Below are 25091 nucleotides of genomic sequence, written 5' to 3' on the forward strand. Positions count from 1 at the left end.
CCATCTTGTAATCATACTATGTGATAATTGATATTTGCATACAGTAGGTTTAATTATCTCTTGACGCCACTTGCAAAGATTTTCTAATTTTTTAGCCAGCGTGTGTACTTTATACATGTTACTGGCTCGTGGACAATTGTTCTTCAACTCCTAAGTTATTTTCAAACGTAATATTTCAACTAACTAAAGATATTCCATGAATATTTAAATAAAGTCTATACTTACTCTGGATTTCCTAAGCCTAAACACCACTATTGCCAAAACTACAACAACTGTGACACAAAAACTCTGTACACCTAAGATGACACTGCGTAGAATCCAGTTATATTCCACATAACAAGGCGAATCGTCTGTACACTTTTCGCAACCGGGTTTACAAGGAATGCAACGATAACTTCCAGAATAAAACTCTGTGCCTGTCGGTGATACAATGTGCTTGTTTGTAATTCTAGCGATGAAAGCTGTCTCTACCGTAGAACCATTAAAAGAGTTTTCATCTTCACCATTTTTAGGAAAGAAGAATCCTACTTTACAACGACATTGATAAGCTCCTCTTCGGAATCCCAAGCCGGGCATTGGAACACACTGCAATAAAATAAATAAACAGATAGATAGATAAATACTGAGGTATATCTATTGCATTCTTATACATTAGTGGCCACTTTTAGGTACGCGCCTAACTAATAGTGAGTAGGTCCCCCCCCCCCTTATTTTTTAAATTCCAAAATGAAAACTTACTTCTGTAGTTGTAGGATCACATTTATGAGTTCCCCCAAAACCTGAGCCGTCTTCAACACACTGATTAATATCCAGATGACGTAAATCAAAGCTAGCGGTGACTACGCCTCTGTAAAATAAAAAAAAACAATAGCTGTAACAAAATATAGCTTGATTTGTTCTTATTTCATTTTATCTCCACACAACAGGGCATCCGCAGTACATAAAATAAATATATAAATCAGTATTATACATAAAAATGGGGGAAAAAATATATGCATTGCCCTATTATTAATATCCGGACACCACTCCGACGATAGTTGGTCACATCTTACCCAAACGCCACATGTCAGGTTGGTTGATTGGGTGTTGTAAGGCTTTAGGCGCATCAGCAACTCTGGCCATATTGCACCGTATATAATATGTCTGTAAATTTCGTGTGTTCTGCAGTCGATTTGTTGCTTGCTGAACGAAAAACCCGAGTTTTATGGAGAAAAAAGCATTTTATCCTCTCCTGAGGCCGACTAACTCAATCACGTTGTGAAAACAACTCATAAAAATTCCTCGTGTCATCGACGGGATTATAACTCAGGTCTTTTCCACCGGGTGTGGATAGGACGGCGATTCTACCAACTGTGCTACTAATGAGGGCATTAAAAATTCGAACAAATCATTCAAATTATACACTGGTGTGCAAAATTTAAGGACCAGTCAGGTTTTCACCTGTAGCTTCTCATAGTTATCATCCACAACAACGGAAACAAAACGGTACACAGGGATTTATTCAAAAATGGCAACATAGCACTGGCTGCCATGATACAGTTGCATCACTGCCAAAGATGGAACAAAGGGAAGAGGTGGTCCTCAGTAGGAGATATGGCTACCCCTAATGTAGATGCAGGCTTTGCACCGCCTGTCCATACTTAGAACAATGTTGTTGATAAGTTCTTGCGGTAACATCGTCCATTCCTTTGTCAGCGCCATCTTCAGTTGGTGAATATTTTCTGGTGGGTGTGGAAGTGCCGCTAGGCGTCTTCCCAGAGCGTCCCATATGTGTTCGATGGGATTTAGATCGGTGGAATGGGCAGGCCAATCCACACGAACAATGTCCTCACTTTCTAAAAGCATATCAACAGCTGCAGTGCGATGGGGTGTGGCGTTATCATCCATAAACACGAACTCTGGGCCAATGGCACCTTGGAACAGACGCACATGGGGAAAGATTACCTCAGTACAGTAGCGTGCACCGGATACAGTACTGTCTTCCAGTATCTGGAGTTGTGTACGTCCATCCAAGATAACGCCTTTCCAGACGAGAACATCCCGACCTCCATATCAATCCCTTTCAGTGATGCTTGCGGGGTGATACCGTGTGCCAACCTCTCGCCAGATTAGCTGACGTCCTGAATCGCTGCTGAGACTGAATCTACTCTCATCAGTAAAGAGTACCTTAAGTAAAGATTTTGTGGTTGTAACCTTTAGAAATAGTGCTGGTCCTTAAGTTTTGCACACCAGTGTACTTCAAATCCCATTGCATATAACTCTAACTTACCTGAATGCCGCATCATTTAATTTTCAATTTTATTTGAAAAACTAAATTTTTCTAGAAAAAAATTAAATAAATTTTATAATAAGATGTGCAGACTGTTAAGATATCGATGTTAATTGCAATTTAGAGGCAAGAAATTATCATCAAATCATATGACAAAAATTCCCGAATTATTAAACACTATCAAACTAAACTATGTGAGACTAAACTAAAAATCCTCCAAATGTCTATGTTTAGGCAGGACTGCCTAAACATAGACATTTGGGGGATTTTTCGAGTCGACAGCCACTGATTATTGACGACAAAGTCTGCACCGATATACGGCGCAAACTGTGTATCAGTGATGATTGGTATCCCTAATATTTTGATAAGGTAGTATATAATTTATTATCCCTGCATGTAGAGTACAAGTATTAGGCGCACAATTAAAGGTCTTTCAGAAGTCCAAGAGCAATAAATATGGTAGAAAGCCATTACTGCTTATTTTTTTTGCACACGACCTTCCACTAGAACAGTATTTCCAACAACATCATTACTCACCTGCTCATAAATTATGACTCGATGGATTTTTCAGTCTTCCCACTTTGCGGCGAACTTAATACTGAAAATCCAACCGCTGTGGGACAGTAATTACACAGAACACAAACACAGATACCATACGAGCTATTCGTAATGTCTTATCTGCATGGTCATTAACTCTTAATACTCTTAGATAAGCTTAGTTTGTTACATTAGGTTTTGTTTTTTTCTTGGTTTTTTTTTTTTTTTTTTTGAAAAATAACAAAAAACCTTCATTAAACATTGTTTCTCGCAGTCAGCTTTTTTATGAGGTTCAGTTGGTTGGCTGATTATATTTAATAATGAACTGGAACTTATAGAACAGGTGTACATTAGATACCTAGTTAACTTAAAAACACTCTAGAAATATTTTACCTTTAAGAAAAAACAAAATCTGACTTCATTTACAATGTTAGATAAAATCTATTTTTATAATTAGCATTCCTAGTAAAGCCATTGGTTATCACAGTTGATAGAATCTCCATCCTCCCCACACTGGGTGGTTAAGACCTGGGTTCGAGTCCCGTCGATGACGAGAGGAATTTTTGTGTGCCTTATTCGCTACTTGGCCGAGTTAGTCGATCTCGGGCGAGGGTAGTATGGTTTTTTCTGCCGGGAACTCGGGTTTTTCTCCCGAGTAAAAAATTGCATCCAAATAAATATTAATGGAATATGGAAATGCCCACCTTAAAACATTGAGTTGTAATGGTAAGTAATTTTATTAAAAAAACTGTCATATTAGGGCTACCCGTATATATTGTTTTGCTGGACGAAAAAGCTGGAGTTTCTGGGGGAGCAGAACGTTGCTACCCTCACCTGAGACCGATTAACTCAGCCACAGAGTTAAAAAAGCCCATAAAAATTCCCCCTATTATTGAAATTTGTGGTCCAACATGGAGCACATCCAGTTGTGCTCCATGTTGGACAGCTGCTTGTTGAATCACAACTGGATGTGTTCCAACAAGGAGCATCCAGTTGCGGTTCAACAAGGAGTACATCCAGTTATGGTCCAACAAGGAGTACATCCAGTTGTGGTCCAACATGGAGCACATTCTGCTTGATTTCCATGTGGCCAATGAGAGGCTAAAAGCCTAACTAGAACATAATATAATACTAATTTAATACTAATACTAATTAATATTTAAGTATTTAAATAACATATTAAATAAAAATATTTATAGTAAACATCACTTACTAATTAATAATTAAAATGTAAATAACCGCTAATTAATAACACCATTATTTGAATTCTAAAATCTGTTTATAAATAATTAAATTAAATTACAATTAAAATTTAATCTTAACTATTATTTGAACATAATACTAATATTATGTTTTAAATAAAAATAATTAATTTATATTTAATTAATTAAATTTTAAATAACGTTTAATTAGTACTAATGATTATTTCAATTCTAAAATTTGTTGAGAAACTAATCGTTAAGAAAAAAACTTTTCAACGTTTGTAGTTTCTCTTCAACGTTTCTTTGTATTTATAAAAGTGTTGCACGATCTTCCATTAAGAAAATACAAGATGGCCGTTGCATATAAAATGCCTTATTAACTTGCATTGTTTCCTACTTTACAGTAATAAAAAAGCAGAACACCTCATCGGATACTACATCGCTTTACAGTTCCTCTCTACTGAAAGATGCTCTCTTTTATCTTTTGATTAGATGGTTGCCATGGTGAAGAATTACAGAGGCTTTTTATTTCATGGAGAACAGACCGGTCCTCTTCTTGTTTTCTTATAAATAAGCCATGAAAGCGTTAATGGAATGCTAAAGTAGAATTCTGTTTGTTTAAAAATGAAAATTGTTTTTATTAAGGTGTAATAAAAGATGGTAGGTAATCCTGCAATATGTAATAAAAAAATAAGGGCGAAAAGAAGGGATGGAAAGCCATCCAAGTAGATAGAGAAAGATCACGTACTTGCCATGATTTGAAATTGGTGCGATAATCAACTGGTGTTGTATATCTCCTTGAAGTCATGGAAAATTCTCTACCATTTCGCTCCTTAAATTATCGATGGTGTTGCTCAGCAGCTGAGTGCTGTGGCAAATTTATCGTTGGGAAATGATCTGTTCTGTGCACGCTCATAATTATTTCCTAACCCCCCTAGGAGCATCGTTAGATTACCACTTGTTTATGTGGTTCTCTTGGATTGTTTTTCACCCTTGTTTTTATTATTTATTTTATCCACGTTACTGGCTGTGGTATTTTCGAAGAGATGGAAATTCTCTGAGGATGTAGTGGCGTGTAGGATGTAGTATCATAAGCATGTATTTCGTTTTTCGATTTCAAAAAGTAGACGATGAAGTGTGATACGCGTTAAGTATCTGCTAATAATCCCAATAGGTCCTTGATGAGATTATTCATTGAGAAATAAATCTTATCAACCCTTAATAAGATTTGTATGATGTAGCATTTGAAAGTTATAATCTAACCATACAGTACAGTCTGTTGGAAGCATGTCAAAACACGTAACACCATGATGCAGTGAGCCATGGAAGATGAAGCGACTGCTTCTGTAGACGAAATTGTGTCTCAAGATGGAGCATCCATCTTGAGACACAATTTCGTTTTCAGAAAAATCAAAATCCACAGAAAGTGTGATTTTGGTTACTTTCTTCGATAACAAGGATTCACAATTTGTTCCACTAGGTAAGAAGGTGAATAAGGAGTACTATGCACATGTTTGGTCGAAAGAATTCGCTGACTTCAGTTCAGTTTCAAGCAAAAGGGATCTGGTTCCTATTGTACGACAACGGTAGGTCGCATTCTGCTGTGATTATCAAGGAGTTTTTGGCAAAGCGTGAGATTGTGGATATGGCAGATGTGCAGAAACGAAATGTTCTTATCTCAATTCACTCATAAAAGTCGTTGATTTTTGCTCGTTTCTAAATATACCTATATCATGAATTATTAATATTTGCTTATTATATTAATCACAGGAGGAACTTAAATACTTGTTATATTTCATGCTATTAAAATCGATGAATAAATAATTAAATGTTTTATTATTATCCATAAAGTGGCCATCATCTTCGGGATAAAAGTGTATCAGATCTACTGCACATTGCAGAGTGCAGCAGATCTGATACAAAATTCAGGTATTCTTGGATGACATTCGACCTTTCATTGGTATCAACGGGCCCAGTTCATGCCATTCTTTTACAAGAATGTTTTTTGGCATGAACTGAGCCCAAAACATCCCACAAGTGTTCAATTGAATTGAGGTCAGGCTAATTTGGTAGTCAATCAAGAGCGATGATTGCTTCACTGTGTTCTTCGAACCACCTTTGTATACTGGGCCAGATGACACCATCGATGGCATCATCGTCTGAGAAGATCCCGTTTCTGTCCTGGAAAACATTTTACACGGTAGAATGCACATAGACCAGTGAAACATTGGCCCATACGCACCAGGAGTCCTAGTTCTTGTATTATTTCTCTACAAACGCGTCAATACCACTTTAATCGAGCCGTTCTCAAATTTTAAATCGCGGGAGTTAGAAGATCCTGATCAGATCAATGACCAGGAGCAATAGTTAAGTCACTGGAGTTGTCTTAAAAAGAGAATTCTTTTTAAGACTACTCCAAGATGTCTTTTAAGATGTCGTTTGTATCCAAGTAAATGCCAAAAAGATTTACTACTAAGTACGAAGAGCAATTTTCAGCTATTCGTGTTCGCAATGTGGAACACAATGTGGAACATGGAAGTCGATGACTGGTTTTCTACATGTGTTTCGAGCAAACAGAATTCCAAACGTCAACAACTCCCTTACAAGATAAATTGCGATGTATTAACAGTAGCAGGTACAGATTATAAACGTAACTTACTGCAGATGATTTCAAAAACAGTTAAGTCATTGTTCTTAAGGGAGAATAAAAACACATCGCATCTGAGTTTTGTCACGTTATATTGGAAACAAAAATGAATTCAACTTTCTTATTAATCGAAAACTGATTTTCACACGCAAATTTTTTTCAAAATTTTAACTGACTCAAAATAAACTAATATGTACACGCCTTTAATGATTCGAATAATCGAAGTTTCGGATAACCGAAGTCTTGCTAATCTATACATCTGGTTTCAATATTCATATCTCATCGCCACTTCACGTTGTCAAATGTATGTTTTAAGCTTTATCCACATAGTTCAAGTAGAAGCATATGATGCAAGAAAGCAAGCTTATACAGCATCAGCCAAAAAAAAAAAAAAACTTCTTCCCATTTCACCCATCCATTCGCTCTAAATGTTTGTCTAGTTCAGCTTTACATTTATTTAGGCTGTCAACTTCTACAACAACAGATGAAAGTCTGTTCCAGCAATCAACTACCCGCTGGCTAAAGGCAAATTTCCGCGCATCTATTCTTGTCTAATATAATATTCATAACCTAACCCTCAGGTTCTTAATCTGAGCAAGAGGAAGAATCCCATCAGCATTGAGCCTGCTCAAACCATTCAAAGCCTTATACAGCTCAATCAGATCACCTCGCAGATGCCTAGTCACCAGGCATATTAATTTGCAAATATTAAGCCTTTCTTCGTAAGAGCAACCCTTTGTTCCATTCACTAATCTTGTTGCCCTTCTCTGTACTCGTTCCAGCAGCTCTGCATCCTTCCTAAAATTAGGCTTCCAGACCTGTATGCAGTAACCAAGGTGTAGCCTCACCATTGCCTTATACAAAGGAATAATCACCACATTTTCCCTGCCAGAAAAATTCCTGTATATCATTGATAAGACACCATGAGCTACTCTTGTAGCCCGTCTGCACTGCTCACAAAACTTCATATCTGACTGCACAATTACCTCCAGGTCCTTTTCATTCTCTACCACCTTGAGTGTAGTACCACACATTTCATATGATACTCTAGGGGTGCTGCTTCCCATATGCAGTACTTTACATTTGTCAATGTTAAACTTCAGTTGCCACTTCTCAGCCCACATGCTCCACGTTTCTAGATCCCACTGCAGTAGCGTACTGTTATTAACAACCCTGCAAACCTGCGTATCGTGTGCAAACTAACTTAGACATTAAGCTGATATACCTTCATCAATATCATTAGTAAATACAGAAAACAACAATGGACCCAACACTGAACCCTGCGGGACTCCACTAATAACATTAGTCCACAAAGAGCAGTGTCCATTGATTACCACTCTCTGTCCCACTCAACCATCCCTTTATCCATTACAGCAATTTGCCTCCAATGTCACGCTGCTCCAATTTGTGTAGCAGTCTTCCATGTGCAACAGTATCAAAAGCCTTTCTAAGATCCAAGTATATAATATCAAAGCTATTCCCTGCATCCAGTTCTTTTGTGACTGCATCATAGTATCCAATCAAATTGGTCAGACAAGACTTTCCCTTAACAAACCCATGCTATGTCCGAACTATAACAGAAGTGTTGTCTGGATGATCCTGCAGTGCTTCTTTAACCAGTGCCTCCATTAATTTTCCTGGAACAGAAGTTAAACTCACAGGTCTATAATTACTTGTGTCAGCCTTTGATCCTCCTTTGTGAATTGGGGTCACATTTGCACATCTCCAGTCCATGGGTACGTCTCCTGAGTCCAAAGAAGCGCTCATAATTATGGCTAAGGGTTTGCTTACTTCCTTTGCTGCCTCCTTTAATATAACTGGATAGATCCCATCCACCCCAGGTTCCTTTTTTATGTTTATCTTCAACAATTTCTCCTCCACTTTCCTCTCAGTTATTACAAAATCATTTAATTCACTACCATAGTTTAATACACCTCAGGTATTCTCTTCCCTGAATATCTCCTCATGTGTAAAAAAACGCCCATAGAAATTCCTCCTGTCATCGATGGGACACGAACTCAGGTCCTTCCTACCCGGCTTGGGGGAGAACAGCGATTCTACCAACTGTGTTATCCACGAGGGCATAATCGAAGTTAATCTTGAATTACCGTCACAATTTCAGCCTTTGGATACAGAGAGAGAGGGGGTTACTCTTAAAGATTTAGCGACGTCCAAAATAGTCTGGAACTCATCGCTTTTAATTGTTTCCCAAACGTATAAAACAGTACATGGCTAATAATCGATACTTTAAGTTAGAAAAGCATTCCGCATTCATGTACACTACCATACTTAAGGAATCAGATATCACGATATGCTAGCGCTTCCTATCGAAACTAAATGGAACAAGCCCGTCACTTGTAGATGGATTAACAGAAATGAGTTATCATCACCTGTTATACTCTGATGATTCACTGCCAAAGAAGATTTATTAACAATGAACAACTCGTTGTTAAGCATATTCTCTATTGTTTTGTTAAGGTAGCGTACATGTTTAAGTTGGTGCAGGACAAAGCGAGGCATGAACCTGAACGTTGCAGGAGGAACCTTCTACATGTCGCTAGGATTGCGAACCGTAAATTTGCGCCAGTTTGTGGTGGAGGATCCAAAGGCCGGACACCTGTTGTTTCGAATACATATGAATTATTTCGATCCATGTAATCCGAGAGACGTGGTCTTGAAAACATCGCCGGTCGTTCTGTGGTTAAAGTCCATGATCAACCATTTGACGATTTTCCGTCTATTGGCTCGCACAAGGCGGGACATTCTACGTTCACTCTACAACCATCGAAGAGTTGTGGGTGACTGCCATTAACCCGGAAACTATTGTTCTGTCCTCTGTCCGTTCGCTGTTAGAACACCTTATCTGCAGTACTCCACGAATAGCCCACAAAATATGCAGTTTCCGAACCAGTACTCGAGAATTATTCATTTATCGAAGTTTGTCAGATCATGTCTCTTGACCATGTTGATCAAGTACTTCGTATGGACCACGTGCCACAAACCAGCAATATCACATTTGTTGTAGTGTTTTAAACGGATCAGAGACTTAAGCCATATGTTCTGTGGTCGATTTGCTGCTTGCTGGACGAAATCCACAGTTGTGAAAAGACCATAAATTCCTCACGTTATTGACGAGATTCGAACTCAGGTCTTTTCCACCCGGTGTGGGGAGAACGTCGACTCTACCGACTGTGCAAGGGCTTATCATATTTACGGCCGATTGCTAAATATTCCTAATTTTTTGACAGGACAGTGTATAGAGTAAAAGTAATGGATATTGAATTGATCTTGGAAGTCGTTTTTGTTGTATTTTAAGGTTCCTACAATCGTGGAAACTATTCGAAGATTTCAATAACAAAACTGCTGATGGATTTGTAAAATATTTCTCTGATCTCTTGCATCGGCGAGGTGATCCAAAGTCACTTAATAATTCAACGCGCGCTTATGTACCTCACAAATTCTTACATTCAATGTGGATATGGTCCCTTATTCTCAGAGTATTACAACGAACAATTTTAGTAATACACTTCGTGTTTCTAAGGAGGGAAAAAAAACGTAGCTTTTTATAACTGATTATTCTCCAAGCTCAGCTCATCGATAGTACCTGAATAAAATAGTGAAAGAGAGAAAGAAAAAAAGTAAGGAAATGGATTTGACTACCTCTTTCGTGTTTTCTTGAATACATCCATTACATACTCGGCTACAGAAAAACTCAGGTTGTTTGAAATTAATAAAAGAAAAAGAAATATATTTTTAGTTCCGAATTTTTTATTTATTTCTGAGATGGCGCTAGTGTATTCTTAAACTAAGTATTTCCTGTTCGCTTGTTATTTTTTAACTTATCGTTACTCCAAATATCTGTAGCTGCTAGTGAGAGTTCGAAGGGTCGTTGGCTGTCTTTTTCTCATCGATCTTCAGCTGTTTACAGAGACAGCTGTTTTTCTCTCTACGACTTGTTCTCTAAGTGGCATCGGCCAATGGTGGTCTGGGAGGGATGTGACGTTTCGAATGATATACAGGGGTTTTTGTTAAGCACAATTTTACTGTTTATTTATTTATTTATTCCTTTTTTTAGATATTCAGAATACATACCGGTTATTTCGCTTCCTTTGTAATCCAGGAAGGTTTGAATTCCAGATAGAAGTTAAGGTATGAAAAAATTAAAATGTAACAAAATAAACTACTTTTTTAAAAATAATTAAAAAAGCGATATTTCAAATTTTGTTAAAATTTATTAAGCGTCATCGTTGATAAATTATTTACACTTAGTGGCCACTTTATTAGGCACTTCTACCTTTTTTTTAAAAAAAAATGGACTGTTCCTTCAGTAACAGCATAGCGCGAGAAAATTTTATGGGACTTTTCGGAATGTTGCTGAGTTAGTCGGTCTCAGGCGGAGGTAGTATGGTTTTTTCTCCCGAAAACTCGGGTTTTTCGTCTGCTGGACAACAAACCCGAGTTTTCCCATGAGAAAAAGGCATGTTATTCTCGCCTGAGACAGACTAATTCAGTCAATTTGTGAAAAAGGCCCATAAAAATTCCTCCCTTCATCGGCGGGATTCGAACTCAGATCTTTTCCACGCGGTGTGATGAAGACGACGATCGTACCAACTGTGCTATCTACGAGGGCTCCCTACTTTTTATTTGAAATACACAGGAATTTCAAACAAGAGGCGCTGGTGTCAACTCGCTTATTTTTAAGTTAAAGTTATTTGTTCTCTAGATATTTTAAGCTCAATTTTAAAACTACACTAAGTATTACGGTTTAGATTTTATGATTTATAAATTTAAATTTTTTAACTAAAATTTAATGGTTATCTCAAGCACTCAAGTATTAAATACAGAGTGATAATTCATCTGCACCTCCAATATTCAAATTACTCTCTATGCAGATGATCTTAAGATCTACTCAGCATTGTAGATCACCGATTCTCAATAACTTAAATGCACTCTCAATAAATTCTCGCTGTGGCTATCTCTGAATGGCTTGTCTGTTAACCCCTCGAACTCTTTCTCATCCTGCAGATCTCCACAACTAATAAATACGGAGTACATTATTAACTCTGTGATCATCAAAAAGGATTGATATCGGTGGAGTTCGGAAGCCAATCGATATGCTGGAAGTCAGAACTGTATTCCTCAAACCATTCCTGCACAACAAGTGCCCGATGGCTCGGCGCATTTTCATCTTGGAAGACACCATCGCCATTCGGGAAAAATGTGTAACATAGCGGGGTGTACACAGTCAGCAAGCAGTTGATGATCCACTGATACGTTGTTCCACATGCACCAGGGGTACAAGTTCCTGCCAGTGAAACATGCCCCACACCATACATCCGCCTCCACCGGCCTGCACTTTTGATACCATGCTTGATGGATCAAGAGCCTCATGTTGTTGACGCCAAATTCGTACACGACCATCCACGGTGTGGAGTAAATAACGCGACTCCTCCGACCAGCACACCTTCTTCCAGTCTTCTAACGTCCAACTCATGCTCTTTGCACCTTTTACGCCGATGGAGAGGATGGACTTAGAATGCCGTAGGGATCATCTGCTGGTATAGCCCATACGTGCGAGGTTGCGACGCATAGTGATGCCAGATATTGTTCCGGGTTGGCCCATGTTGTACTGGGTAGTCACCTCTTCAACTGTGCTGCGCCTGTTCGCCTGTACGAGTCGTCGAACCCGGCGCTCATCTCTAACATCAACCTTTCGCTGACCTTCGCAGTTTTCCCGTCGGGTCATTGTTTGACCATTTTGACGCCAGTCCTGGTACAGTTTAACTACGGCGGTTCTCGAACACCCCACCAGTTCAGACGTTTGGTAAATCGAGGCACCAGCTCGTCGAGCACCCACAATCTGTCCTTTATCAAAGTCCGATAAATTCTTCCTGTTACCCATCACGCTCGGAATTTTACTACATAATGAACCACTAACAGCTTATGTATGCTGCGTAGGTCGACTAACTCTCCCTCACGTGGTCAACGGGTCACATTCAGTTTTCACGTGGTCAACGGGTCACATTCAGTTTTCATAGGGGTGGTCATAATTCAGTGATCACTCAATTTTAATGTTTAAATCTATATCAATGTTTATCTTCCAGTTGGATTTCATGTTATTGTTATCAACTCTGTTCATTGTTCTGCTCTCAGATACACTGTTAATGCTTACTTGTTGTGTATCTTATTATTAAATAAAATTTTTAAAAAATTAAGGACCGGTCAGGTTTTCACCTGTAGCTTCTCATAGGAGTGGCCTGGATATGGGAAAAGCATATGAAAAGGAACCTCGTGAGGTACAGAAATGATGAAGGAAACAACACCGACACAACAACGGAAACAAAACGGTACAGAGGGACTTTATTCAAAAATGGCAGCATTACACTGGCTGCCATGATACAGACGCATCACTGCCAAAGATGGAACAAAGGAAAGAGGTGGTCCTCAGTAGGAGATATGGCCAACACTAATGTCGAAGCAGGCTTTGCATTGCCTGTCCATACTTAGAACAATGTTTTCGATAAGTTCTTGCGGTAACATCGTCCATTCCTCTGTCAGCGCCATCTTCAGCTGGTGAACATTTTCTGGTGGGTGTGGCCGCTAGGGGTCTCTCCAAGGCGTCCCATGTGTTCGATGGGATTTAGATCGGTGGAACGGGCAGGCCAGTCCATACGAACAATGTCCTCACTTTCCAAAAGCAGATCAACAGCTGCAGTGCGATGGCACCTCAGAACAGACGCACATGGGGAAGGATTACCTGAGTACAGTAGCGTGCACCAGTTACAGTACCGCCTTCCAGTATCTGGAGTTGTGTACGTCCATCCAAGATAACGCCTCCCCAGATGAGAACACCGCGACCGCCATATTAGCTGACGTTCAGAATCGCTGCTGAGACTGAATCTACTCTCATCAGTAAAGAGTACCTTTGTGCAGTAATCTTACTTATTGTGCAATAATTTTTGCAATAACTTTCCTTTTGATTTCTAGCTTTTAATAACAATTGAAAGATAATATGTACTTCGCATTTCTGCTGTGATTAATATAATAAGAAAATAATAATTTATGATTTATATACATGGTAAAGTGATAACAAAAAAGCGAGTTCCTCTAGTTTCATATGCGCGAACCAAGAATATTTCTCTTCTGCACATCTGCAATAATCCCTAGGTCGGATTTAAATAAAATTTGGGGTGGCTCGACAAATGTTTCTAAAACAGCAAAATATAAAATTTCACGATGAATTTGCCCACTGAGAGGCGAGTTAGTGCACGATTTCTGATGGACCGAGAGATGTTTGATCAATCTAAAGTTCATATTATTTTGTGTCGAAGTGCATTTTTATATCTCTTTTCTACCCTCATTTCCTTTTATTTTCTTTTTATCTATCTTCTATGTATATATACGATGTGTGGCAATAAATTTCTCGGACTGTGCAATAAAAATAAAACAAAGTGAAGGAGTTCAAAAATTATTTCATTTTTATTTAAAGTGATCACCACCTGACTGAGCTCTTATACACCGTTCTAAAAGTTTCTGAAAAGAGACAGCGACCGTGTCCTAAATTGATGATGTTCAGTTCGGGTTTATGTTTTTCTTTATGTATTTCTTGCTTATTACGTATTTCTTTATGACCTCAATATCCTGAAATCTCTTTTTCTTTTAGGGCGTATTTCACCTTGGGAAAGAAGAAGTCTGCTGGTGCTAGATCGGAAGTGTATGGTGGATTGTTGAACTGTGCAATGGTACAATGCCACGTTTCGTCAGAAATCGCTGTCAGGCCTGTTTAACCGTTGAAGGAGATCACACGCCGTATCGATGTCATGTGACCATATTTTTGAGCATCTTGTATCGACTTCTGTAACGTGACCGTTTTGGTAATTCTTATACAGCCCCTATATATGTCCCTTATACCTGACCGAAGTTTCTCGCTGTCTCCTCGTTTCATCGTTATTCTACAGTGTCGGACAAAAAAAGATTACATCACCTTAAAAAAAGTAACATTTATAGTGAAACGTATAAGATATTGTTTGATTACAGTCATTTTGTTTGTGCAAAGCAAACTGATGAGGTGGGAGGAGTAGTCTGATTATACATAGTCAGAATTACTGTTTTGTTTGAAAACTATTTATTTTTGGAACTAATATTTATTAATATCAATAGGGATCAGTAGAAAAGAATAGTACTGGTTTATTGTTCTGCATGTGTTTTTTTTTTTTTTTTTTTTTTTTTTATAATCTAGCAGTTGATTAGTTTTCACTGCAAAGTAATTAGTTTGAGTTTACTGTTCGAAATTAATAAGAACTAACACATTGTTAGCTGTGTAGTTGGATAATTGAATTTCACAAGAATTATGGAAGGATCAAGTGGAACAGTTAGGAAGCATACAGTGGGATCTGATACAGGGGAGGACGGTTCCCCCCTACTTCCACCTAAAATGCCACAGTCACGGGAAGAGTTTATAAAATATGGGAAGTTTGTATACTCTAGAAGACACAGTCAGGATCAGTTTAGAGCTTTTGGGAATACGAATATTCAGTTAGCGCATGAAGAGGAAGTTAGTGATCAGGTAGCTGCGAATACTGAGGTGCAACTTATACCAAGTCAGGATGTTGAAACTATGACTGATGAGCTATACAATGTACAAGATGTATCGTCAATGTGTGAGGGGATTTCTAAAATGAGGAAAGACATTAGGAGCTTCCTCTTGGCAGATGTTAATAAGGTTACAAAGAAGGTAGGAGACATAATTATGGACAAGTGGGCTAAGTTAGAAACAGCGACTATGGCTGTATTAATAGAAAATGAAAAACTTAGAGCTTTAAATGCCGAGATCAGTAAACGGGCGAATTTACTAGAACATTTAATTCAAACATTTTCGTCTGAGCCTTATAGTAAGACTGAGGCCCACAAAGCAGTAGTGAGTGATGAGGGGGGTGTAATAGGTAGTCAAGATCATGCGCAAGTGCAGGGGGTGGAAGTAAAGCGTACTTATGCGGAGATAGCGAGTGGTACTCGTCCTAAGGAAGGAATACCCAGGTCTGGGGAAAATCTTATGATTCTTCGAGCTTCTGATAGTAGTGAGCTTAAATCGAGTTCTGAAGTGAAAACTGCTGTGGCAAATGCTTTAAAAAATGAATTTAAGTCAGTGAAAGTCCGAGCTCTTCGGTTGGTGCGAAATAAAGGTGTGTTATTAGAAACAGCTATGAAGACGGATTTGGTGAATATAGCTGCATCGGATTCTTTGGCGTCTGTTGGAATAACAACGGGTGTTCCCAAAAAGGGCAACCCATCAGTGATTATATATGATATTCCTAAGGAGTTAAGTCAGGAAGATATCATTGAAGAATTATACTGTAAGAATCTGGAAGAACGCGGGATCACGTTTGAGGAAGTTAAGAAAGACATAAGTTTTAGGTTTACGACCAAGTCTAGAAGTACAGCTTTTGTACACTGGGTTATTATTCTCTCCCCAAGGTTATATAAGCTTATATCCACATTGGATCGTTTATACTTGGCAGTAAGTTCGCATAGGCACCGCCCCTTTACTATAGTTTCCAGATGTTTTCTATGTCTTGGATACGGACACGTTACGAAATATTGTACTCACAGCTCCCCTACTTGTGGTCATTGTGCAAGAGGGGGGCATGTATATGCTGAATGCCCAAACAAAGATCAGGAGCCAAGCTGTGTTAACTGCAAGCGCCGTAAGCGGGATTGTTGTCATTCAGTAAGGGACGTCAGATGTCCAGAATATCAAAGAGCACTGGAAATGGTACGAACTCGGACTGCTAATGAATAGTTGTAATGAACGAAGAGAGAGGGGGTTGGAAGAAGATCCTGAGTTAACTGAAGTTTTTTATTCTACAGGAATTAAAATAATGCAGATTAATGGACAACGATCGAGATTGGTAGCGGACGAGATTAGGAAGATTAGTGAGGATTTTCAAATTGATTTGGTGGCAATACAGGAACCTTATTGGGCTAGAGTTCCAGGTGAGCAAACATCTAGAATATTTGGTTATCCCTTAACGTCACGAATAATACAACCGGTGCAGGAAGAGCCTAAAACTGGAATTGTGGTCAATAATAGAGATCTAGACGTAGTGGTTGTTCATAGGTTATGTAACCAGTTCGCTACATGTGTTATGGTGGCCTCGGCAAATGTTCAATTCTATTTTATATCTCTGTATTGTGCTCCTTCAATGGACTTTAATAATTGCGTGGATTATTTAGAGTATGTGTTGCTCATTTTAAGACCTAAACAAGTGATTATTTCGACAGACGCTAATGCAAAGTCTCCATTGTGGTATAGTGCAACATCTGACATGAGAGGTTTATTGCTGGAAGAGTTTTTATCGAGCCATAATTTATTTGTAATGAACAAGTCAAATCAACTCTCTACTTTCTGTGGACCAATGGGTGAATCTAATATTGATTTAACTATAACAACTTCTGGTATTAGACATTGTATTTGTAACTGGAAGGTAATGCCTGATTGGACATCAAGTGATCATCGAGCCATATTGTTTTATGTGAAGAATGTGCCGGATTTAACTGGTACTCAAGATCGGATACCACACATTGTTCGGTTTTCGTTGAAATCATTTGATTGGTCCATGTATGAAGCTTCTATTCTTCGGGACTTTTCCTCCGATAAACAACAACAGATAGTTCGTGAATCTGCAATATATTTAGCTAATACTATAGAGGATTCAATAGTAAGAGCGGCATATAAGTCAGGTAGGAAGAAGGTTATTAAACTAAAATCCTGCCCATGGTGGACAAACGAACTGACTGTCTTACGACGGGCTGTATATCGAGCTAGGAGACAGTACCAGCGGCATCGGAATTGGGGTCATTCTGAGGTAGTTAGATTGCATGACAATTATGTATCTCTTAAAAATAATTACAAGAGAACCATGGCAACTCGGAAGAGAGAAACCTGGCAATTGTTTGTAAAACAATCGGGGAGAAACGATCCCTGGGGTTTGCTATATAAGTTGTCAAGAGATAAACTGAGAAGTTTGGAGGTATTTAATACAATTCAAGAGGATTCTACTGAGACTATTGGCTGGGAGGATTCAGTAGATGCAATATTAACCAGGCTGTTCCCGGTTGACGATCCCATCTTAGACTCACAGTGCCAATTCGAACTGCGGAGAAAAAATCAATTTTATGTAGCTAGAGGCAATACCATGGCGTTTACAATAGATGAACTAGCAGGGGTGTTAAAGAAACTTAATTTTGCAAAATGTCCAGGAATGGATTTGATTGAGAACGCATTTATAGTGAGGTTTTTTAAGTTAATACCTAACATGTTACTTTTGTTATATAATAAGTGCCTAGAGGAAGGACTGTTTCCATTGAAATGGAAGATTGCTTTATTGAGGCTAATTAGGAAGCCTGGGAAACCTTTAATTGAGCCTAAGTCGTACCGTCCAATTGCTTTGTTGGCTAATCTGGGGAAAGTGTTAGAGAGGTTAATGGCAATACGTTTACAAGAATTGTTAGAACGCCATGACATGATTACACCTAATCAGTATGGTTTTACACCGGGGAAATCGTGCGAGGATGCTCTTCTGGACTTTCATACATACATTTCAAACTCTGATTCAAAATATGAACTCGCTATATATATAGATTTTGAAGGTGCGTTTGACTCAGTATGGTGGGAGGCAGCTCTTTCTCAACTGTGTCGTGCTGAATGTTCTAAGCAGTTATACAGTCTGTTCAGGAGTTATTTTTCTGAGAGATATGTGACTGTAAGGTCTAAACATTTTCTCCTTCAAAGACAAATCACGCGAGGTTGCCCTCAGGGCTCTGTATTAGGTCCTTCCATTTGGAATTTAGTGTTACAGAACTGGCTGGTTCGACCACAAGTAAATTGTCACGTGATAGCTTTTGCTGATGATGTCACATTAATTGTGGCAGGTCGATCACGACACGATTTGGAGCAAAATGCAAACCGTGTAATAAATGATATTAATACCTGGGCACAAGGATTTAAGCTTACCATTAGCCCCCAAAAGACCAAAATGATGCTTTTTAAAACCAAACTTGATTTGGGACGACCGCCGCAAATAAAATTAAATGGGAGACAGTTGACTATGGTTTCTGAAACTAAATACTTGGGGCTCATTATTGATCACAAGTTGTCTTATTATGCGCATATAACACATCTACATAGCAAGATTAGGAAATTTGCCGGCTATATTATAAGAGTATCAAGAGGAGATTGGGGTGTGTCCAATAAAACTTTATTTTTATATTATAAGGTGGTGTTTCTGCCTATGGTTACATATGCAGCGGGAGTTTGGTCTCACAGAGTGGCTCTTGTTAGATTTCAGGCTAAATTAAACTCACTACAAAGAACGATGCTTCTCAGTATATTAAGGGTATGTAGAACTGTAGCTACGACTGCACTTCAAGTGATGGCTGGGGCAGTCCCCTTGGATTTGTTCCTGGCTTATCGAGGGCTGTGCTATGGCATTAAGAAGAAAATATCTACTAGACTTGTTGGCATAGAAGTTGACATAAATTCTGATATTAAGAGGGAGAAGAGAAGATGTTTAAATGAGATTGTTAACTTGTGGCAAACAAGATGGGACACGGTATCTTCTGGTCGAGTGACAAAGAAATTTATTCCGGATGTTACCTTTTTAAGTGACAGAACAGTTCGAAGTTGGTTTACGCCAAGTTTACAAACATCATTTTTACTAACAGGTCACGGCTCGATGAAAGCGAAATTATTTCAGTTGGGTCTTTCGGATACAGATCTCTGTTTTTGTGGTGAGGTTGAAAGTTGGCACCATATATTATATGTGTGTACAATTTATGATAATGTCAGGGAAATAATCAGGGAAATCATTGCTGAAAATGAGTTAGGTCGGGAAGAGGTGTTCTTATCTAATAGGAGTGTATTTCAATTATTCCAGGATTTTGCAAAGGGAGCCTTTGAACTGAGGAAACGCCTGTTAAACAGTTGAACCAGAATAGTGTGTTGAAAAGAATACTGAAGTGGGTCCAGAATGCCCAAGAGACTATTGGTGATGATGAGGAGGATTTATTTATTTATTATTATTTTTTTTTATTATTTTTTTTAATTAATTTATTTTTTTTTTATTTTTTTTATTTATATTTTTTATTTATTTTTTTTATTATTTTTTTTTATTATTATTTTATATATATATATATATATACGTGTGTTATTTATTATTATTATTATTATTATTTTTTTTTTTTTAAGCTCTGGATTGGGCCCCCAGAGGGTTTTTTTTTTTTTTTTTGTTGTCTCATAACCTGAGACCTTATGCGTCCCATCTACTGGAACTGGCCCACCTTCCCGTGGTGTGGACGAGTATCTAGAAGCAGCCTTCCTGGTGATAGCTGCTTCTGGGTAGCCAAGAGGTCAGCATAACACAACAACATAACATGCATTAAACTACACGAACATTGCACTACTACACGCTGGCCTGTTTTGCAGAGTCTGTTCAACGTACAAAGAAACGAGGTGGATTTGAACGGACGTTCTAGGAGCCACCCTACCTATACACACACATGTCCACATGTCCACATGTGCAAAGCAAAGGTATTGCGTCAGATAACGCTTCTATTGCATCAGACAGTAATTTCAAGATATTGCATCAGCCTTTTCTATAAATATGGCGTTGGAAGGGTATACACGCTCGTTAGCATCCTGTTTTGCGGAGGTGTAAGCATGGCTCCATATGTTCAGTTAACACCAAGAAAAAAAAAAAGTGTAGCTGTTGCTCTGTCCCAGGAAGGGCTTTCTACACGTGCAATCTCTGATAAGATAGGCTGCCACCAGTCTACAGTATCCCGGGTGCTGAAATTAAAGCGTGATGTGAAGAGAAGACTTGGATCAGGCCGTAAGAGAGTGACTACGCCTTCCCAAGATCGAATTTGAAACGGCTATGCCTTCGTAATTCCCATGCTAGTGCTCCTGATCTAAAACTGGACTTTCAGATGGCCTCTGGTATTGAAACGAGTGCACAAACTATCCAAAGACGGTCTGTGTGGGTAGCACAGTGGTATCGTCACCGTCCTCCCACACCGGGTGGAAAAGGCCCGTGTTCGAATCCCGTCGATGACGCAAGGAACTTTAATGGGCTTTTTTTTTCACTCCGTGGCTGAGTTAGTCGGTCTCAGGCGTAGATAGCAAGGTTTTTTCCCCAGAAACTGGGGTTTTTTCGTTCAGCGAAACAGGCAAATCTACCAGAGAGCACACGTAATTTACAGACAAAATGCATATGTGAGTATATATTAGAAATAATGGGTGGCCCTAATATAATAGTTTGAGTTTATCCAAAGACGGAATGTGGTCCTATCAGCCCAAGAACAAGCCTTTGTTGACCCAACTAACGAGGAAGAAGTGACTTGCTTGGGCTATAACTCATGTTTCATGGACAAAAGAGCAATGGGACACCGTCTTCTTTTCTGACGAATCGAAATTCAACCTGCATGGCTCGGATGGGAAGCGATATGTCAGAAGACGAAAATCGGAGGCATACCATCCTGACTGCATAACACCGACTGTAAAGTTCCCCGCGCATCCTCAGATGGTCTGGGGATGCATAACAAGCAAAGGGGAGGGGCGAATTAAGTTTATTAACGGAACGGTGAATGCAGAAACCAACACTGTTATCTTGGAGGAGTGCCTGAAACCCGTTATGAGAGATCACCATACAGACGTCCAAAACTGCATTTTTCAACAGGACTCAGCACCTTGCCATACAGCAAAATTGGTTAGTTTTATGCTATTTAGATTTAATGATGAGTTTGTCTTCTTGTCTCACAAGGCTTAAAACATACTTACACCAATGTTTCCCTCATTTTTCTCCCTTAAGGTTTTCTTTCGTAGGGTTATCATTTGTTTTGCCCAACTTAGCTTATCATCTAGCCAGATTCCGAGAAACCTGGTTTCATTCACCCTTTCAAGTTGTTTTCTTTGTATGTTACGTCTAAATCAATATTTAGTGGTTTGTTTTTCGTTCTAATCACCATATATTTTGATTTTTCTGGATTCGGTATAAGCCGATTCTTTTGAAGCCAATTATGCATCACAGAAAGCAAGGCAGAGATTTTGAGTTGAAGCTGATTAGGGTCTTTATCTGTGATCAGGATGGAAATATCATCGGCATACACTACTAGGTGAGAAGATGGAAGAAGAGAGAGAAATTCATCCATGTAAAGAACAAATAGGATAGGTCAAGAAGTGAGCCTTGAGGTACTCCCCTGGAGAAATAACAGATGTCGGAGTATGATTGATTTGTTCTTACGACAAACGGCCGATTGGTAAGGTAGTCTTCAAGGAGAAGGTTAATTTTCCCTCTCAAGCCAAGATTATTGAGTTTGTTAAGTAGAATATTATGCTTTATGCAATCATAAGCTTTAGATAAGTCAAGAAACAGTGCTATAACATAGTGACCCTTTTCAAGACTATCAATGATCCTTGAGCAGAAGTCAACAATTGCAAGATCAGTGGATCTTTCAGAGCGATAAGCATACTGTTGTTGATGGATGAGTTGATTTTATTCAAGAAAACCCATGAGTCTGCTATGAAGAATTTTTTCGAATAATTTTGCAAAAACTGAGAGTAGAGCTATTGGACGAAAATTGTTGATAGAGTTGCAGTGTTTCCCCTTAGGAATAGGAACAATGACGGCTTTTTTTAATTGAGACGGGAATTTACCAGATTGAAAGGAGTGGTGTAATAATTGAGCTAAGGACCTTTTTCAGTAGAGACGGAGATATTTCATCAAAGCCAGGGGCTCCCTTTTCTTTCAATTGATTCCCTGCCTCTAAAATCTCTTGATCAGAGAGAGGAGCGTGAAAAAAAGAGTTTCTGATTGAGTACTTGGCAGATTCTCTCAATTCATTGTCTCTGAAGTCAAGTTCGTCTTAAAAGAGATTATTCACACTTGATATAAAGTGGTTACAGAAGGCAGAAGCTTTTAGCTCGTCATCTGAAATGAGTACCTCGTTTTCAACTACATCTCCAATATCTCCGTGATTTCAGTTTCCTTCCCGGTAATAGTTTGTTCAAAACTGTTCAGTTACATGTTTTCTATGTGTTCTGTTAATTCTGTTGAGTAGTGTATTTTACGATTTATTCAGAATAAATTTAGAGATCTTTGTTCCAGATTCATGCCGACAGGTTAACTTATATCTCTTGTGCTCCTCTTTCCCCCTTCCCATAAAAACGTCTACATAAATCCCACCTCACTGCAACCTTAACATGAAAATCACGCAGCGAAATTTTAGTAAATCCTTTCTGATTGCACTGTAGAAGTTTTTTCATCCCTGGAATACGTCATTTGATGATCGAACGCGCGTGAATGTAACTGCATATATTACCTCATATATTTGTAATCTATCTATCTATCTCTTCAACCATCTTTCCCTCTTTAGCTATTATAAAAATAGCTTTTTCACCATCTCTTTCTTGTCATTCTTCTTCTTCCACTATTTAACTATCTACTTATCCCTCTATTTCTCTTATTCGTGTTCTTATTTTTCTCGATTTTCCGTCTGCCTTCTGTCCACTCGTCCTTCCTTTTTTCTAGATCCTGTTTCTTTGACCTTTTCCATTTCTCTTCTATGCACCATCTTTGAAGAAAGGCGCAGCCACGTCTGAAAAGAAAACTATCGTAAAAATACCGAATATGTAAGGAAGAGTTCTTTCATAACAGATAATGTTCAAGCAGTCCTAAGCAGAGAGAGAGAGAGAGAGACAGAGGGGGCGTATCCTTGATGTCGCTCAGAAGTTTTCTTTAGCAGCATCCCTTTGGGAAAACTACATCTTGTCACTCGCAGCGAGCTATGACTTTGGACATCCTGATTAGACAAGCCGTCAAACTGTCGCGCGAATGAAACTGCCCGGTGGCACCTCCCCCCCGATGGATTATATGTGACAAGAAAGATGGAAGTCATTTGTTTAAAATAAGTCAACCAAACTGAAGAATTTGATAAATAACGTAAGCGAATGGAAAAGAGAGACCTGATATTAACTTTTGCATTATTTCTCTTTTGAAATGCATTGAAAATGGCCTATCGAGAAAGGATTGATATATCTAACTTGTTGTGCAACGTATTTCGCTGAAATGGTTATATTTGCGAGTCAAAGTGACCTTATTTTACTCTCAGGATACGAGCAACCAATACTGCGTATGAACTCCTGCAGTCATACACACTGCATTCCCAAAAGTATGCAGAGCGCACCTGGGATTTGGACAAAATGAAGCAAACTGATTTATGCAGAGCTGTGATTTTGATGTTGTATAAGGTAGGTGAGCCCAATTGTTGGCCCACTTTAGGACCCAGAGTTCCAGACCCCAGAGTATCTTCAAACTGGACATAGGAACAGCCGACCAAACTTCAATACCATAACTGATGATAGTACTAAAATAGTAGAGGAAAAATTTTCTGACTGTTTCCTTGTTGTGCGCTCAACAGAGATCGAGTTCCATGCCCCAGAAAGCTCGTGATACTCTTGAACGCAGTTGCTGGATTTGTTCCTTATACTTTAGGTTTTCGTCCATTACCACTCCTAGGAATTTTACTGAATGAGTGGCGACGAGAACATGCCCCCCAATGGAGGGCTGCAGAGGCAGCTGGATTGATGTCTGCTTGTGCTCTAGGTGAGAAGATGATATATTTGGACTTTTCAGTTTATTTTAAGCCCAAAATAAGTAGCGTATTCACTGAAAGAGGACGGATATTTGTTCAGGATGGTAGAATTCGATAATTCCTCTGCCTGGTCCGATGAGGTGTTAGCCGGGCTTGAGAGGTAACATACAATGTCGTCGGCGTAGGCCATGAACGCAGATATTTCATTCATTAATGGAATAAATATTGCTGAAAAACGCAGTGCCGACAACGATCCATCTTTGGGTATCCATCAACGATCCATCTTCCACCTGTTTTGTGATGCAGTTATTCCCTTGCTGGAAGGTAAGGAACCTCTTGGTCAGCAAATTTCTGAGTAGCTTCGAGACATTACCCGTGAAACCGTAGTAGTTCTCCAGGAGGCACCTAAGTGGCTTAACTTGCACTGAGTCGAAGGCCACTTTCAGATCCAGAAAAACAGCATGCATAACATAGCCTTGCTCCCAGGCTTGAAGGGTTTTCAAATTCAGAGCCTGTATGCATGTTATCGGCGATTTTTTCAACAGGATGAGAGAAGCTTTAATTGCCCTATGGTCGGAGGGAAATGCCGAATTAGAACTGATTGCAGTTTCAACACTCCCATGGCTGGAAAAGATTCTCTGTAATGTGGCTTCTCCTCGAGAGGGGGGAACACAGATTCAATGGATGTTGAGACTGGACAGATCCGAAATTAACTGATCGAGGAGCTTTGATGCAGCAGGCAGGCAGGGGCAGGTTGAAGTCTCCGAGAATTATTACTTTCTGGTTG

At 39.0% G+C, this 25091-nt stretch overlaps 1 protein-coding gene across 1 annotated transcript in view; it reads right to left on the reverse strand.

Annotated features, from left to right (window-relative positions):
* The window catches only part of LOC150075930 (metabotropic glycine receptor-like), a 133934-nt gene that overhangs the window by 77259 nt on the left and 31584 nt on the right, over positions 1–25091 (reverse strand). Inside the window, exons 2-3 of the mRNA XM_090387213.1 lie at positions 739–847; positions 226–585 (exon numbers count right to left, since the gene is read on the reverse strand). Of these exons, the coding sequence (XP_090243339.1) occupies positions 226–585; positions 739–847 (469 nt within the window). The remainder of the gene's footprint in view (positions 1–225; positions 586–738; positions 848–25091) is intronic.

This window comes from Mastigoproctus giganteus, chromosome 13 (assembly GCF_048544385.1).
Source record: "Mastigoproctus giganteus isolate SK-2022 chromosome 13, ASM4854438v1, whole genome shotgun sequence".
Classification (NCBI taxonomy): Eukaryota; Metazoa; Arthropoda; class Arachnida; order Uropygi; family Thelyphonidae; genus Mastigoproctus; species Mastigoproctus giganteus.